Raw genomic sequence first — 17,351 nt, 5'->3', positions numbered from 1 at the left:
GACCTTCGAGACTGCGAATCAATACCAAAACACCTGAAATGATCCTAAAATGCGAGAATGCTTGCCATAATGCAGAATACTGACTTGGGATTCAACAGACCAACTAAACCTTTCTGCAGCGTAGCAAAATGGGGGTGTCTACAGAAGGAAGAAAATCATTTGCATACAGATGGGCTTTATGAGGTAGAGATTCTCTCTAAATCTGACTAATTGGGAGCCCAATCTGTGTCCCCAACCCTTGCATTACGAATCTCATTGCAGTTTGGAATGTCCGTGGAATATGTTCCAGGACAAAAATATAAGAAGTTAGGAATATGATTAATCAATCTAGAATTAGCATTTGCTGTTTGCTGGAAACTAAAGCTAGAATTAATGATTTCTAATTTTATGCTAAGGCTATCAAGCCTGAGTGGGAAGCATTCGGACATTATAGCAGTGTTGTCATAGGTCGGATTTGGATCCTTTGGGATCCAAAGATCGTGAAGCTTATTGTCATGCAGGAATCCTCCCAATTGGTCCATGCTGAGGTTAAAATTCTGCAATCTAACCAGGTTCTCCATCTTACTCCCATATATGGTCATAACAAAGGGGTTGATAGGCAGAGTCTCTGGGCTGATTTGTCTCAATTAGCTACAAGAATCCAAACTCCTTGGATTCTCTTAGGTGATTTCAATGACATAGGTATCCAAATGAGAGAAAAGGAGGATACTCCCCCTCTCAGAGAGGTATGGATGAATTTAATGCTGCCATCTTCAGTTCAGCTCTCACTGACCTTAAAACCTCCGGAAACCCTTTGTCTTGGTCCAACAAGTCTTCCACTGGTAATTTCATTTATGAAAGGCTTGATAGAGTTCTGGTTAATGATATGTGGCTCCAAGATCACCCTCATTCTTATGGCATTTACAAAGCTCCGGGCATCTCTGATCACAGCCCTATCACTGTCAGCTTAACTGATTACAAAAGCATTAATCCGAAGTCTTTCAAGTTCATGAACATGTGGCTGGAGGATATGTCGTTCTTCCCCATTGTTGATCGAGCTTTTGGAACATTGAAATCCTGGGAAATCCTATGTACAGACTTACTCGAAAATTGAAGGAAGTCAACAGACAGGTCAGAGAGTGGAACAGAGACATCTTTGGGAGAATTGATGAAAGGGTCCCCCTCATCAGGAAAGCCTTGGAGGATTCTCAATCTCGCTTGGTTGCTAATCCCAGTAATCAAGGCCTTATTGATGAGGAAATATCTCTTCGAGATGACCTCTTCAAAGCTTCTAGACTGGAGGAATCTATGGTCCATCAAAAATCTAGATTAGATTGGCTCCAGCTTGGAGATTCTAATTCTAAATTTTTCCACTCTGTTGTTCGTGCTCGGAACATTGCCAACAATATCATGGCTTTGGAGAAAACAAACTGTAACATTACTACCAATCCTGAAGAAATTGCTGACATTCCCCAATCGTACTTTAGCAGCATCCTTAACAGTCAGAGGAGCCAAACTTGCCAGTGCCCTGACCCCATTAGGAAGATCTCAGATCAGGAAGCTAGCTGGCTCAGCCGTTCTATATCCAATGAGGAAATTGAAGATGTGGTGCTAAAAGCCCCAAGCAACAAAGCGCCTGGCCCTGATGTGTTTAATGGATCTTTTTTTCAGCATTTCTGGTATTTAATTAAGATGGATTTCAGTGCTGCGATTCAAAACTTCTTCAAAAAATCGAGGTTGCTCTCGGAGGTCAATGCCACTTTCTTAGCCCTTATTCCTAAAGGCCCTAATTCCTCCTCCCCTGATAAAATGCACACAATTTCCCTGTGCAACTTCACCTTTAAAATTATCACCAAAATTTTAGCAAATAGGCTAAAAACCGTGATTGGAAAACTGATTAGCCCCTCCCAATCCTCCTTTATCAGAGGTAGGCAAATCCATGACAATATCCTTCTCTGCCAAGACCTCCTTCACAATTTCACCTTCAAAATGCAACTCCTTCTATGTGTATCAAGGTGGACTTAGGTAAAGCTTTTGACAACATTATTCGTACTTCCATTCTCGCTTTCATGGCCAAGTAAGGTTTCAATCAAGTGTGGTGCAACTGAATTTCAGAATGTTATCCAACCCTTCGTTCTCCATCCTTATAAATGGATCCCCACATGGCCATTTCTCCTCCTCAAATGGTATCAGCCAAGAGGACCCTCTGTCCCCTCTTTTGGTGGCTTCTCTTTTTAGCCTATGGTGGCTCTTGTAGCCCTTTGCATCCTTGGTTTTTATTTTTATCTATATCTGGTCGGGGTCTGCCTAACCCCAGCTTACTCATAAAAAAAAAAAGACTTATGGACCCTACAGATCTGTAAGCCAGTCCCAATGGCTAGCCGTTTTTATAGATTCCAATGAAGCATGGCTTCGGTACATAGGAACCATTTACTCAGAAGGATAATATCTTCTTCCCTTCATACATCCATGATTCAACCCATAGTTGCCGGAAACTCCTTGGGCGGGTGGGAAACCCGTTTCCCCTGAAACACGTTTCTCGCGGTTGGGAAACTCGTTTCCCCCAAAATGAGGGAAACAAGTTTCGGAAACGTTTCCAAAATATGATACAAAATTGGAGAAATGTTTCTAAAACAGATGGGAAACATATGGAAAACTTATGTAAATAATGTGTAAACGCGTGATAAACGTATGCAACATTCGTAGAAAACGCATATGAAACGTGTAGGAAACATGTGTGAAACTTACAAAAATCATTTTGGAAAAAACACAGCATTTCCTAAGACGTTTCTCGTTTCCCCTGTATTTTTTTCATGCGTTTTCCCGTTTCCGTTTCACGTTTCGTTTCTCGAATTCGTTTCTCACAGTGGTAACTATGATTCAACCATTATGGAGGCATAAATTTGATGGTGCTAAAGTTTGGATTTAATGAGATTCACTCATCATCATCTCTTGGCTCAAGAGAGCCTTGATTCCTCCATGCCGAACCTTAGGCTTCTTATGGAAATAGTGTTATTATCCAGATTTATTGAGTGTTCACTCATATTCATCATGAAGGAAATTCTCAAGGTGATGGATTTGCTAATTTTGATATATGTAGTACAGAGCTAACTGTCTAGCAATATATGTGTAGATTGTAGCGTTTTGGTTTTGTCTGCCTTCTATGGGCTGTGCTTTCTTGTAATTTTCTCACATTAATGAATGCATCAGTTAAAACGAAATAAGCACAAAAAAATTGAATAATAAGTCAATCAATCTCACCTTGATGCTTATGCGAAGAGAATTGATGGATGTCTCTATCAAGCACTTTTCTGCTTCATTCCTGAATATCTAAACCTGGAATAACAATAATTAAAACACTTTTTAAAATGAAATAATTAAAACAATTCTACAATTTAGAAACAACCACCAGATGGCTAAAATTTTATATGCTCCAAACAATATAGTAGCAAGTACGAGAACAATAACCCAAAATTCAAGGTCCAAGAATTTCATGAATCCAATTTCTTTCTTTAAAAAAATAAACAATTAAAATCCAAATACAGAAAAAACTTTAAAAAAGGAAGTAACACTTTCAAGGAAAATAAACCTATTGCAAGATATCCATAAAGATGTAGACTGAATGAATATGATGACATCAACAAGCACAAACTCCCTTTTGGTTCTTGATTGTCTTAACAATAAGGTCATTAGTTCTTTTCCCATTTCAAATGCATAAACTGGTCTCCCTTTTTTTTCTTTTTCTTTTTCCATGGGGGAAGAGAAGCTAGGTTAGGTAAAACACCCAACAGGATTCAATATATATTAGCAGAGGAAATTATTTTGAAGTGCGCAACCATTATGGGAAGAGACGCGAGATAGAAATTTTTTGGACTTTCACCCTCATATGCATTTTGGAATAACAGATTTTTATCCTCAGCAGGCAGAGTTGAACTTGTCAAAACTGTTCTCAAACCTTTCAAGTATACTGGTCCATTTCTTATAACCTCCCTGTTAGCACCATGGAAGCCATCGATAAGATTATCAGAAATTTCATATGAGGGGATACAGAAACCAAGAAAAGACTCCATTCTATTTCCTGGGATTCGATTTGCAGGCCCAAGTATGAAGGTGGGCTTGGCATCAGGAGGCTGAGGGACATTAAGCACGGCTTTTCAGCTCAAGCAGCTATGGATGCTCATCAATCAGCCTACAACTGTTCTAGCGAAAATACGTCAGAAAGATGAATTTCTGGACTATTAGCATGCTTGAGCTGAAAAGCCAGAGAGATCAGAGGGGGGTTAGAGGGATCCTCAAAGTCAGAGAGATTGCCAAGCTTAATATCTGCTTCTTAATTGGAGACGGTAAGAATATAGACCTCTGGAACCAGCCATGGCATCCAAAGGGCCCACTCAGCTCAATTATATCCAGAGAGAATACTGATTCTGACCTAGCAAACTGCAATGCTCTGTCGAACATTTTCTCTAACGGAAATTGGAATGAGATTCTAAATAAAGGATCTCTGAGGGAAGAAAAAATTCTGATGAACCAAACTGCTTTGAATGATTCTAGTTCGGACAGACCCATTTGAAAACCTTCCCCGGATAGGAACTTTACTATAAAATCAGCATGGGAGCAGATCAGAACAAAGTCCCAAATCTTAATTCTGGAACAAATCTATCTGGTTCAAGAACCACATCCCAGGACATGCAGTAATTGTTTGGAAGGCGATCCAGGACAGACTTAGTACGAAGGACAGAATTGAACTTTTCAATCCCGGCATTGATCGTTCTTGCTGTCTTTGCAATAATGCTAGTGAAAACATAGACCATTTGTTTTTCAAGTGTGGAAATTCAGCTTGGATCTGGTACGCAATACTGCGAAGAGCCAAAGTCAAGCATAGGATCAGATCATCGCTCCGAGAGGAAGAATCATGGCTAAGGACTAACATCAAAGGCAACGGGCAGGATAGTCAAGACGTTAAGCTGGGGTTTAGTGCTTCAATTTACAGAATCTGGCAAGAGAGGAACAAAAGAATTTTCGAAAATAAGAGCTCTCATAATTCGCACATCCTCAGAGATATCCTTGCGATTATCAAAGCTAAAATGCAGAACCCTTGTGTAAAAGATGATGACAATGATAAAAACAAGAGGGTTGCTATGAACTTTTGATATATCCTGAATCCAACATCTCATAGTCAGAAGAATTGCTGCTGGACAAAACCTTTTCCTACGGAATTCAAACTTAATTCGGACGTGTCTCTTGTCCCTTCGACTGGAAGTATAGGGGGGCTCTTAAGAGATTGCAATGGAATGGTGATATCGGCCTACTCTCAAAAGGTTCCTAAGCTGGAAATTTTCGAATTGGAACTTCTTGCAATCAGCAGGGGGATCACAATGGTAAGAAAATTGGGGTTAAATTCTTTGTGGATTGAATCAGACTCCTCCTATGCAATTGATATTATTAAAGGGAAAAGAAGATTCAGTGAGATTTGCCTTAGAGTTAAACTCATAGGCCTTAGATTTATGTTTTCTGAAACGATTTTCATCTTCAGTTCTAAGATAAACAAACAAGTCTTGAAGAGAAAAATCATTTATGTCATGCAATAATGTGTCTTGGAATTTCTCACATGAAGGTGGTAGTTTTTCAATAATTGCACCAATTTGTATCTGTTCTTCTATTTTGATTCCTCTAGCAAGAATGTCAGAAACAATCAACTGGATCTCATTCACTTGATCCATAATGGATTTTCCATCTACCATCTGATATCAGAAATATTTTCCAATTAAATGTTTCTTAGAACCCGCTGCTTCAACTAGGTATTTCTTTTCTAGAGTATCCCACAACACTTTTGCAGACTCAATTCTAAAAAATACATCAAACAATTGATTACTGAGACAACTCAGTATATGACCTTTACAGAGATAGTTATCTCTTTTTCTTTTCTCAGTGAGATGAGTTCTAGCAGGTTTTTCCTCATCAGGTAATGAGTCAGGATCATTCAAGATATAGTCTAGGTTTAGAAAAGTCAGAAAGAATCGCATTTTTTCTTGCCATCTACCGAAATCCGATCCGTCAAATTTCTCCGGTCTTTCGGTTTGAGAAGCCATGATAATTAATTTTCAATAATCGAAATCCCAAAAATTACAGATCACAGATCGAAGAATTTGCCTTAAGATTGTTAGAAAAGTGATGTGCAAATCTGTAATTTAGGATTCGAGAATACCTTATAACAAATTAACCTCACAACTTGAAGACAGAGATCAATAATACTATTTTCTGCAATAATAATCTGTAAAGGAAAAAAGGAATCGTTAGATCACTTATCGAGTTGAGGTACGAAGAATCTTCGATGTCCCTAAGGCAAATCTCGCCCCCACTATGACGAATCAACGGTGCAGATGGGCGTCTCGGCGTATGCCTCCAGGATACAACAACTCTCGCTCCAGGGGTGTGCACTCACGCAGCCCGGATGCCTAAGAACTCGCTTATATTTGCCAAAAGCCTTGAGCAGAAAACCAGAAAAGAGAAAGAGCAGAAGAAGAATCCGTCAAGGATATCTTTCTGTTTTCTCTAAAACCGATTTATATAGAAAGGTAATCGACACGTTAGGGTGAAACGTCGCACTCTTTTAGTGCGTGAGAGACGTTTTCCAAACGGTCACTAAACCACGATTAAGAAATCTCAAACGGTAAAAAAAGAGTTAAAACAAAAATAAATAAATTCTTGACCGTTAAAAGGAAAAATAAATAAATAAAAAGAAAAGCCTTAGGTCCACGCGCGCAGCCGGGCCGGGCGGCGCACGTGTGTGGTAAGATCAAAAGCCCACCGGACCCAAGTGGGCGATCCGTGCGCGTAGGATCCCCATGACCTCTTGCTTATTCACAAGGTTAAGAGAGTGAAAGTATATATATGGCCACTCTCATCCTCTCACACTTCCCATCTGGGACTAAAGTTTTCTCATGACTTTAGTCTTTTTGGAGGGAAGCCCAAAAGCATACATATAAAGACTAAAAACACCCCATTGTAAGTTTGAATTACAAAAAGATTTTTTTCACATAAAAAGTCAACAGTCGGGGTCTGCCTAACCCCAGCTTACTCATAAAAAAAAAGACTTCTGGACCCTACAGATCTGTAAGCCAGTCCCAATGGCTAGCCGTTTTTATAGATTCCAATGAAGCATGGCTGGATGTCAATCCCTCCCCTCATCGTGTGGGGTTCTTTTTGTTGTGTCTTAAAGCTGTTCGGATTCTGTATCTCCTCCTTTTGGAGATGTTGTGTTCTCTATATGGAGCCTTGTATTTTGTGGCTTCTCTTTTTAGCCTATGGTTGCTCTTGTAGCCCTTTGTAATCCTTGGTTTTTATTTTTATCTATATCTGGTGGGGGTCTGCCTAACCGCAGCTTACTCGTCAAAAAAAAAAAAAAAAAAGACTTCTGGACCCTACAGATCTGTAAGCCAGTCCCAATGGCTACCCGTTTTTATAGATTCCAATGAAGCATGGCTTCGGTACATAGGAACCATTTACTCAGGAGGATAATATCTTCTTCCCTTCATACATCTATGATTCAACCATTATGGAGGCATAAATTTGATGGTGCTAAAGTTTGGATTTAATGAGATTCACTCATCATCATCTCTTGGCTCAAGAGAGCCTTCATTCCTCCATGCCGAACCTTAGGCTTCTTAGGGAAATAGAGTTATTATCCAAATTTATTGAGTGTTCACTCATATTCATCATGAAGGAAATTCTCAAGGTGATGGATTTGCTAATTTTGATATATCTAGTACAGAGCCAACTGTCTAGCATTATATGTGTAGATTGTAGCATTTTGGTTTTGTCTTTCTTTTGTTGGTTCCTTTTTTCTCTTTGTCGGCCTTCTATGGGCTGTGCTTCCTTGTATTTTTCTCACATTAATGAATTCATCAGTTAAAACGAAATAAGAACAAAAAAAATTGAATAATAAGTTAATCAATCTCACCTTGATGCTTATGCGAAGAGAATTGATGGATGTCTCTATCAAGCACTTTTCTGATTCATTCCTGAATATGAAAACCTGGAATAACAATAATTAAAACACTTTTTTAAATGGAATAATTAAAACAATTCTACAATTTAGAAACAACCACCAGATGGCTAAAATTTTATATGCTCCAAACAATATAGCAGCAAGTACGAGAACAATAACCCATCCAAGAATTTCATGATTCCAATTTCTTGTATTTAATTTCAAGTTTTTTTTTTTTTTTTGTTGAAATGGAGTATTTAATTTCAAGTTATAAGTCTTTTTTTTTTTAAAAGGGCTTCAAGTTATAAGTCTAGCAGTTAAAATTTCAGGATTCTCTGTATCTCAGAGATGGGGGACTGGTGTCATTCAGAAAAGCCTTCTCTTTTTCCATATAAACCCCAAAAGATCACAGACCCAGATGCAAAAAAAGTGATAAATAGCCAAAAGGTCACAGACCCATACGAAAAAAAGCAAAAAAAAACAAGACCCAGAACAAAAGGGAGGAGATTTGGGTCTTCGAATGGAGGTGTCTGGACAAAAAAAAAGGCAAGAAATTGCACTGATGATGAAAATGGGAAATGGGTCCAATGAATTTGAAGATGAAACAATGTTTTAGTTAATGTAAGCAGAGAAGGTGAAGGAGAGAAAAAAGAAAGAGAAGGTTGGGAAATGATAGGGAAAAAATGTAAAGCGTTACCTTTTTAAGCAGCCTTCCGCGATCGGTGGTAAGAGATGCCGGATGTCAAACCAGCTGTGTTCCCACGTTTTTGAAATTAAATGAAATTTTTGCCATGAAAGCTCTAGAAAGAGGAGAGAGGTTTGAAAAGCTAATGCAGAGAGAAAGAGAAAGGGAAGGTGAGTGATGGGTGTTGTGGGGTTTTATCTTTCTTTCTTTCTTTCTACAAGCCCAAAACAACTCAGCTTGGACGTCAAACCATCTGTGAGGACGGTTTTGAAAATAAATGAAATTTTTCGCCACGAAAGCTATAGAAAGAGGAGAGAGGTTTGAAAAGCTAATGCAGAGAGAAAGGGAAGGGGAGTGATGGGTGTTGTGGGGGTTTTATCTTTCTTTCTACAAGCCCAAAACAACTCAGCTTGGACGTCAAACCAGCTGTGAGGAAGGGTTTGAAATTAAATGAAATTTTTAGCCATGAAATCTCTAGAAAGAGGAGAGAGGTTTGAAAAGCTTATGCAGAGAGAAAGTGAAAGGGAAGGGGAGTGATGGGTGTTGTGGGGGTTTTATCTTTCTTTCTACAAGCCCAAAACAACTCAGCTTGGACGTCAAACCAGCTGTGTGGACGGTTTTGAAATTAAATGAAAAATTTCGCCATGAAAGCTCTAGAAAGAGGAGAGAGATTTGAAAAGCTTATGCAGAGAGAAAGTGAAAGGGAAGGGGTTGTTGTTGAAGAAAAACACTGACAATACATAATGACATTATTGCAGAGGATATCTGCTTTCCATTCTCAGACATATCGAAAAAGTGGCCTCGTGAAAGTACAAACCATATCAGTTCAGAAAAGTTCGCGCTTCAATTTTTTGGGAAAATTATAAAAGTAACAATGTTTCTCCTTTTGTATAGAAGTAATAGGATAAGCTGTTCTTGGGATTGGCTATCCTTACTTGTTAGTCTCGGAGGCTAATAATTTTAACCTTTTGTATAGAAGTAATAGGATAAGCTGTTCTTGGGATTGGCTATCCTTACTTGTTAGTCTCGGAGGCTAATAATTTTAAGGGGGATTTTGCAAATTAAGTCTTCTACTTTGCTTTATTTGCAAAAGGAGTCTCCTAGTTTGAAGATTTGTAAATAGAGACATCATGTTTGAGTGAATTTTGCAAATCAGGTCATGCTATTAATTTGTGACCAAAAATACCCATGACAGTCAATGATAAGTTTTGAATCAAAGAATGTGGGAATATCATTTCTATATTTACTAGCTTTCTCTTATGAGTTTGTATTAAAAAAATGGGCACGCCCCAACATACACGTGGGCTCAGTTGGGGATTGTGGGACGTACCCCATCAAAACATGAGGCAAAATGGTGGGCCCCGCCTATGATCGTTTGAATTGAGTTGGTGGGACCCACCCTATGAAAACATATCATTGAGCATTACATGTATTTTAGTCTTTTACAAGGTATTTTTTTTATCTTTTCACATATAAGGACATTTTGGTCTTTTGCAAGTCAAAAAATCTACAATTGGCATGACCTGATTTGTAAATTTCTTTGAAACGTGATGACCCTATTTGCAAATTGTCAAACGAGAAGCCTGGTTTTGCAAATAGAGGAGAGGACTTATTTTGCAAAAACCCCTAATTTTAACTTATTTTGATTCTTGACAGAATACTAGATTTGATGTATGACTAAGATCATCCAATCAAGATGGGAGGAACGGCAACCAGTTGGATTTGTGGTCGCATGTTAGATTAACGGATCAAATCATATCCACATGGTCCATTTGTGTCCACAAAGATGTTGTTAGTGAAGACCCTAAAATCAATACCTTTTAGAATTTTATCTCATTAGCAAGTGGGCCATGAGCCCATGACCCATTTTTCTTACCGATCAAATGATGAGACGGTTGGGTAATTAGACGGGTTATAAACTTGTACCATGGTTTTAAATTTCGACCGTAATCCGAAATTTCGATTAAATGCCATTATTTATTTAAAATTGTTACAAAATTTCGGATTTCGCCGAAATTTTGGTTTTCGGTGGGATCCAAAACAGTTACCGAAACCGAAATTTTAAACCATGCTTGTGACCATCTCTATAATGGTGCCCAGACAATTAATGGTTAGGAAAATAGGTGGGCCTCGCATTTCTAGGTGAGTATATATTAGACTCTCTTTTTTTTTGTGATTATGAGACTTGCATATGAAAAGAAGGAAAGTAATAGGGGTAGGTAATAGGGGTGGAGCAAGTTAGTGGAAAGTGATAGTGGTATGTAGGGTTAATAAATGTGCTCAGGGTATTAAGGCAATATTTGGAAGATCTGGGGGTAATAGTTGAGAACGGGTGATGAATGGATGTTGAAAGAACATTCTTTCTGCATGGAAAGTGTCCTTCTATCCATTCACTTTATCCACAAAACATGGAATATTTGTCCCAGGGTATGTTCGGCAACAATGAAAAAATATACACGGAACATTTGTTTAATCAAGGTGACAGAGGGGAAGAGAGGATCGGTGAAAGAGAGATTTGCAACGTTAAGAATAAGGAATGTTGGCGTCCTCATGCAAAAGTCATTTCACCATATGGCTTACAGCTACCAAGTTTTTCCAAGGAACGATGGCGTCCATGCAACTCACTTCGCAGATGCTCTTTTGCGTGTGACAGCAGCCACCCTCATGCAATAGACTATCCGCGAAATAGCTACCAAATTCCTTATTTCTTTTATATTCTCCATTCTCCCCATGTAGAAACACAAAGCAACAGAGTAACGGAAAAGTATGACTTTATTTTTGTATATCATCTCTTGGGCCTTCATTCTCTCTCGCCAACTCACTCTCTCACTTAGTTTTGGTAGCTCTAGTGGTGAATAACCTACCCAAAAACAGCTCTAGTGGTGAGCAGATGCTGCAGGACTTTGCTCTTGCATTTATAGAGCTCACATTTATTTCCCACTCACCAAATCCTCTCGAAGAAATTTCTCACATCATTGGCCATCTAAATTCCTAAACCCTAGTCTTAAAATGTACAAATTACTAAAGATATCTAAAACTGATTTTTTTTTATAATGACACTCCTAAGTTTAATAAACACTTCTCTAGCTTTTTGAAAATTGATAGAAGAGAGCATGCATTTATGATAATCCCACATACATCCGAAGATTGAACATTGCAATCTAAAAATAACAAAAAATAAAAAAGAGGAACATTCTTGTTTTGGACTCTGGAGATTAGATGGTGACCCGCTCCAAGAATCCATGCACGTGATCTGTTTGACGTCACTTTCATGGAGGCAACCAAAGCATAACCTTGATGGAGAGCAAAAAGAGAAAAAACAATAGTCAAGAAGGTTCAACGCGGTGATGAAAATGGACGGTCATGGTTTGTTGGAACAACCAAAGCATGAAAATTGAGTAATCCTTAATCGCTGTAGTGTGACCAAGTTTCCTTGGAAAAGTGGAATGGTCTCCCAGTTGGTTCCCATTAATAAAAATTGAAAAACTAGCCTAGGAAATGCATTAGTGGGTGAGAGAAGTGATGTTCTAATTAAAACAAAACATAGAAAAGGACAGGCAAGAGGAATCCCTTCATAAAGCTTAAGTATCATCTGGGAAGTGAGTTAATGAGGAAGATAAATATTGTCCCAAATGTGTCAACCTTTGATATTAATTGGGAGGAATGAATACTCAACTCAACTCAACTCAACAAAGCTTTTGTCCCGAGCTAGTTGGGGTTGGCTAAATGAATATCCTTTAGAAAAAATATTCATGAAGAAGGTAAAAGGGATCTACTCGGCTCTAATCCTGGTTCTAGTTGGGTTCTTCTACGTGGATCATTTTCTTCCATTCTATTCTATCCAATGTTAGAAAACTCTGCCTGTGTTTTCCACAGCCCGTCCCAAACCAGGATAAAGGAGGAGGGTTGGCGTCAAGTTGGCAGCCGGCCGAAAAACTTTGCCGTTCTTCTATGAAATGAATCCATCGGGAGGAATGAATAAGAGAGTAAATTTATTTTGAAGATGATTTTGTAAGAAAGATAGAGAAAATGATGAAAATTCAAGAGGGATCGGCACTAGAGGTATTGGGTAGGAGAATAATGGTTTTGTAAGAAAGATTTTGAACTAGTACAGCCACTTTTACATCAGCCTGCTCATTTCTGTCCTTTCAAAACTACGTACTCTATGATGATCCAAACCGTCCATTTGATGGGCAAGAACTTAAATAGTCTGTGCCCGAAAAATCATTTTCATAGGATGATTCTATCCTTCCGATCGATAGAGTAACTGCATATTATAGAAACTCCATAGATCGAAGGGTTGGGATTATCCTATGGAAATGATTTTTTGAGATTCTGGCCCATCAGATGGACGGTTTGGATCATCTTATGGTGTAAGTCCTATAGTACTTTTTGAAAATTACTGGACTACTACACTGGCTTACACCATATGAAAACTACATCATATAAAACTGCACATTTATTTTGCTTGGCTGGAGAGTCCTCTACAGACATATTCCAAACTGCATCACTTTCCACATGGAGAAGGCCATTTATTGTGAGCAACAGAGAGACCCACCACTCTATCCTACATATAATAACGTTGAGGGTAGGGTAACACCTACAGAAAAACAAAACACTTATTGGTAAGGGTGATGCTTTAGTGGCAAAGAAACAATAGGGGAATTCGGAAAGCAAGTTTGGGAAAAGAACAGATGAGTGTCATGACCCAATGCAATTCACTTGTCCATTCATGGAAAAAAAAAAAAACTCCATTACAAAAGTAGTCACATTAGAGCAAGGGACAAGGGTACTCTAGAACTATAATTTTAGAAGAGAGAAGAGTTCTTTTTTTAAGATGGTGGGTGTAAAGAAGGAATTCAAAGCAATGACAGTAGCAAGGATTCTGATTTTCAGTCTTTCCATCTTGGGTTTACATGGACACCTTTTCATTACTAGGGACACCCAGGTGAACTTTATCATGGAAGAGGACAATTGTCATTCCACAACACTGTCCATATCATGGAATGGTATTCCAGGGAAAGGGAAACGAAAAAAAATGTGGTGGTGTCTACTCCAGAGAATGATCCAAACCGTTCATTTGTCTTGCCTTAGTATAAATAAGATTGTTGACTTTTTATTCAAAAGTCTTTTTGTAATTCAATCTTACAAAGGGGTGCTTTTAGTCTTTTACATTGGTTTGCTTTTTGCTTTAGGGCTTCTCACTCAAAGTTAGAGCTTCCCTCCAAAAAGACTAAAGCCATGAGAAAACTTTAGTCCTAGATGGGAAGTGTGAGAGGGTGAGAGTGGCCATATATATACTTTCACTCTCTTAGTCTTGTGAATGAGAAAGAGGTCATGAGAATCCTACGCGCACGGATCACCCACTTGGGTCCGGTGGGCTTTTGGTATTACCACACACGCGCGCCGCCCGGCCCGGCCGGCCGCGCGCGTGGGCCCAAAGCCTTTTTATTTTCTTTTCTTTTTCTTTAATCATTATTTAATACTTTTTACCGTTTGAGATTCCTTAAATCTTGGTTTTGTGACCGTTTGGGAAACGTCTCTCACGCACTAAAAGAGTGCGACGTTTCATCCCAACGTGTCTCTTATTTTTCTATAAAAACGGTTTTACAGAGATAGAAAGACACACAGAACGGATTCTTCTTCTGCTATCTTCTCTCTGGTTTTCCTTCTGGTTTTCCCCAACCTTTCTGATCAAGGCTTTTGGCACATATAAGCAAGTTGTTAGGCATCCGGGCTGCGTGAGTGCACACCCCTGGAGCGAGAGTTGTTGTATCCTGGAGGCATACGCCGTCACGCCCATCTGCACCGTTGATTCGTCATAGTGGGGGCGAGATTTGCCTTAAGGACAGCGAAGATTCTTCGTGCCTCAACTCGATAAGTGATCTAACGATTTGTTCTTCCTTTACAGTTTATTATTGCAGAAAATTGTTACTGTTGAAATCTGCTTTTGGAGTTACCAGATTAATTTCGTATAAGGTATTATCTCATCCTAAATTACAGATTTGCACATCAATTTTAATAACAAAGACATGACTTGAAAATCATCTGGAGAGGGTGATCCTAACCCTCCATTTTGTAGAACATTGGCACGATAAGGTTTAGAATCATCTGGTTAAGGTGATTTTCAGAGAATTTGTTTTTTATTTATAATAGGCTACTATATCAGAGACTACCACGATTTAATAATTGCACTAATTCATCTTGTCCTTACTTATTTAAACAGCTGTCAAAGATTATTACAGTTTCCAAGAAGCTCCAAAAAGGAAGTGAAAACAGAAAAGCAAAACTGGGCTTGTGCCACAATCAATCGCAGTCCCAAAATAGTAATAGAATTAAAATATATTTGCAATTATTAATTTACAAGGCCAACCTAGCCCAGTTGGTAAACCGCATGGCTTTTAACCATGTGGTCGTGGGTTCGAGTAATTCAAAAGGGATTGCACAAAATAAGTTTTATGTATTTCTACATTACAAAATAGGCAATTAGTGAATAGGTTTTTTCCTTTTAATTTTTTTCTGCCCAATAAATTTATGTTTTCTCTTTTTAGATATAGGGTAAAGATGTTTGCAAATTTGCACTCTATTTCTATACTCTTCACCTTATCAAAGTTTCGGTTCGCCGTTAATAGTTTTTTAAGAACTAGACAAGCATTCAAAAACTAATTAGAACATGAAAAATATTAAAGGAATATCATTACTAAATAAGGGTGTGCGGTTGTTATTTCTCTAAAAAAAATAAAAATAAGCATGTTCTTTTGCAAATAAAATATTTTAGTCATTCATTCAATTGATAAAAAGTGATAATTATAAGCAATTTGTTGGTATTTTCATTTCCACGTGTTTGGATGAGATTAGACGGTGCCCAATCGGGCATGCTCGTGTATAGGGAAGCCGCCCTTGATATTTGATCCAACAGCAGCCCATTGTATCAAATACCAAGGGCGGTGCATCTTATACGAGCATGCCTGATCGGGCACCATATAAAACCTTGTGTTTGGATCAGCCAATTAGGAATTGGAATTAGCACCGATCGGGCACCATATAAAACCTTGTGTTTGGATCAACCAATTAGGAATTGGAATTAGCACCGATCCGGCACCATATAAAACATTGCCGGATTACACCTGAAAAAGTGATAGATTTGAGAGGGCACGACCGAGAAGGTGAGAAGTGGCTAAATTTTTCGGGCTTTTCTTGTCCCATCCTCACTCAGTCCCTCTAGTATCTATTCTTCTCCCATCATCCCTCACTCAGTCCCTCTAGTATCTGTTCCTCTCCCATCGTGCCTCACAGTTGCGTAAGTTAATATTCCAGGAAAAAAAAATTCATGGTAGCCAAACGTTCCCTTAATTTATAGGTAAAGTTTTCCTCAATAAATGTTTTTCCAGCAATGCAAACAGGGGCTTATTTTTAACATTTTTACTCTAGTTTCTAGGTACTTATTACAAAACGCCAGTCTTTCTAGATTAAACGTTTTAGAGAAAGTGGTAAAGGTAAAAGAGGAAGTCTAAACTGAAGGGCGCCCTTGCAAAAAGGAGATGAAAGGGTGCCCTCATTGGCTCACATCACCATCACGTTTGATATTAATAAAAAAAAACCATAAGGATATTAATAAAAAATCACCTTCTATTTTGTTCAAATCTGGCCCCATATCATCCGATGAGCTTCCAACCGTTGATTTTTGCACCTCCAACATGGATTAATTGAAGGGATTGATTACAATCTTGTGGGTCCCCTTTTTTGCTCGAATCGACGAATCGTCTCTCTTCATGACCACTCAATTTTCGCTTGGCTGTTTGGGTCCCACGTTCAGAAGTTCTTAGAAAATTAGATTATACATGGAAAAGGAGTTTCCACCTTTTGGGTAATTTGTTTTTCATGAAAAATTTTCCAGAACTAAAAAGATTTCGATGTTTTCGTGTAACCTTGGAATTCTTTTTTCCATGGAATATCATTTTAATGGAGAATTTTATTTTCCATAAAAAGATTTAGCTTACATCCAAATAGCCCCAGTATAGCATGAGATTGCTGTGAATGAGAGGGATTTTGTTCTCGAATCTCCGTATATTAGGAATTTGGAGAAGGCCAACTCTGAAAGTCACTTTTAGGATCAAACGGATGTACATGAGATCAAGACCGTTGATCTTGTAGAACATTATGAGGCACCCATGGGTTATTGGTCCCATCCCGAACCATGTATATGATATGGGAATCCAAAAATCAACGGTTTGGGTTTTCTTGGAGGACCCTAAGCAATACTTGATTGACTTCATGGATCAAAAGCCTAGACTTTCTTTTAAGCATTTGCACTCGTTGGAAAAAGTCTGTTAAGGCTGAATTATGCACCAAAAATGATCTGATTCCACCATTCTTCTACGTATGATGATCGCAACCCTCCAATCTCTCGAGGTTTCCATAATTTGCAGTTTCTGTTTAGATCGGCGACTAGGATCATCCTTTGGAAATGATAATTTGGGGTGCAGCCTATTTACATTGTGGACCATCAGATGGATGGTCTGGATCATCCTATGGTTCAGGTCGTCAGGTAACATTAAGGCCCAATTGTAGGCCCCACTTATATTTTTCAAAATGAACTGTATGGCCCACATAATAGGATGATCCAAGCCATCCATTTGATGGGCCGTACGGTTCATTTTGAAAAACATAGGTGGGGCCTACCTTGCTCATCATGACCTT

The 17,351-nt window shown here is 38.5% G+C and overlaps 2 protein-coding genes across 2 annotated transcripts in view; one reads left to right on the top strand and one right to left on the bottom strand.

The window, feature by feature from the left end:
- LOC143860608 (auxin efflux carrier component 5-like) overlaps window positions 1-9,426 on the bottom strand; it is a 76,335-nt gene extending 66,909 nt beyond the window's left edge. Inside the window, exons 1-2 of the mRNA XM_077371339.1 lie at window positions 8,664-9,426; window positions 7,940-8,014 (exon numbers count right to left, since the gene is read on the bottom strand). The gene's annotated coding sequence lies outside the window, so the exon portion shown is untranslated. The remainder of the gene's footprint in view (window positions 1-7,939; window positions 8,015-8,663) is intronic.
- LOC143861656 (uncharacterized) lies at window positions 728-4,205 on the top strand. Its single transcript, XM_077372542.1, has 3 exons — window positions 728-984; window positions 1,077-1,658; window positions 4,076-4,205. Exons 1-3 carry the CDS (start codon window positions 728-730, stop codon window positions 4,203-4,205), a joined length of 969 nt encoding a protein of 322 aa, XP_077228657.1.
- Window positions 9,427-17,351: the final 7,925 nt, after the last annotated feature.

Source organism: Tasmannia lanceolata, unplaced genomic scaffold (assembly GCF_043159265.1).
Source record: "Tasmannia lanceolata isolate RefF3 unplaced genomic scaffold, GAP_Taslan_0.1 ptg000037l, whole genome shotgun sequence".
Lineage (NCBI taxonomy): Eukaryota > Viridiplantae > Streptophyta > Magnoliopsida > Canellales > Winteraceae > Tasmannia > Tasmannia lanceolata.
The sequence above is the reverse complement of the archived record's forward strand: the minus strand, read 5'-3'. Positions and strand labels throughout refer to the sequence as shown.

Bases quoted from the DNA above. Each gene is read 5' to 3' on its own strand.
- LOC143861656 (XM_077372542.1), top strand. From the start codon at position 728: ATGGATGAATTTAATGCTGCCATCTTCAGTTCAGCTCTCACTGACCTT. The intron at 985-1,076 runs GTTCATGAACAT...TCCTATGTACAG, and splicing joins ATTAATCCGAAGTCTTTCAA to ACTTACTCGAAAATTGAAGG. The intron at 1,659-4,075 runs GTATTTAATTAA...TTCGATTTGCAG, and splicing joins TCTTTTTTTCAGCATTTCTG to GCCCAAGTATGAAGGTGGGC.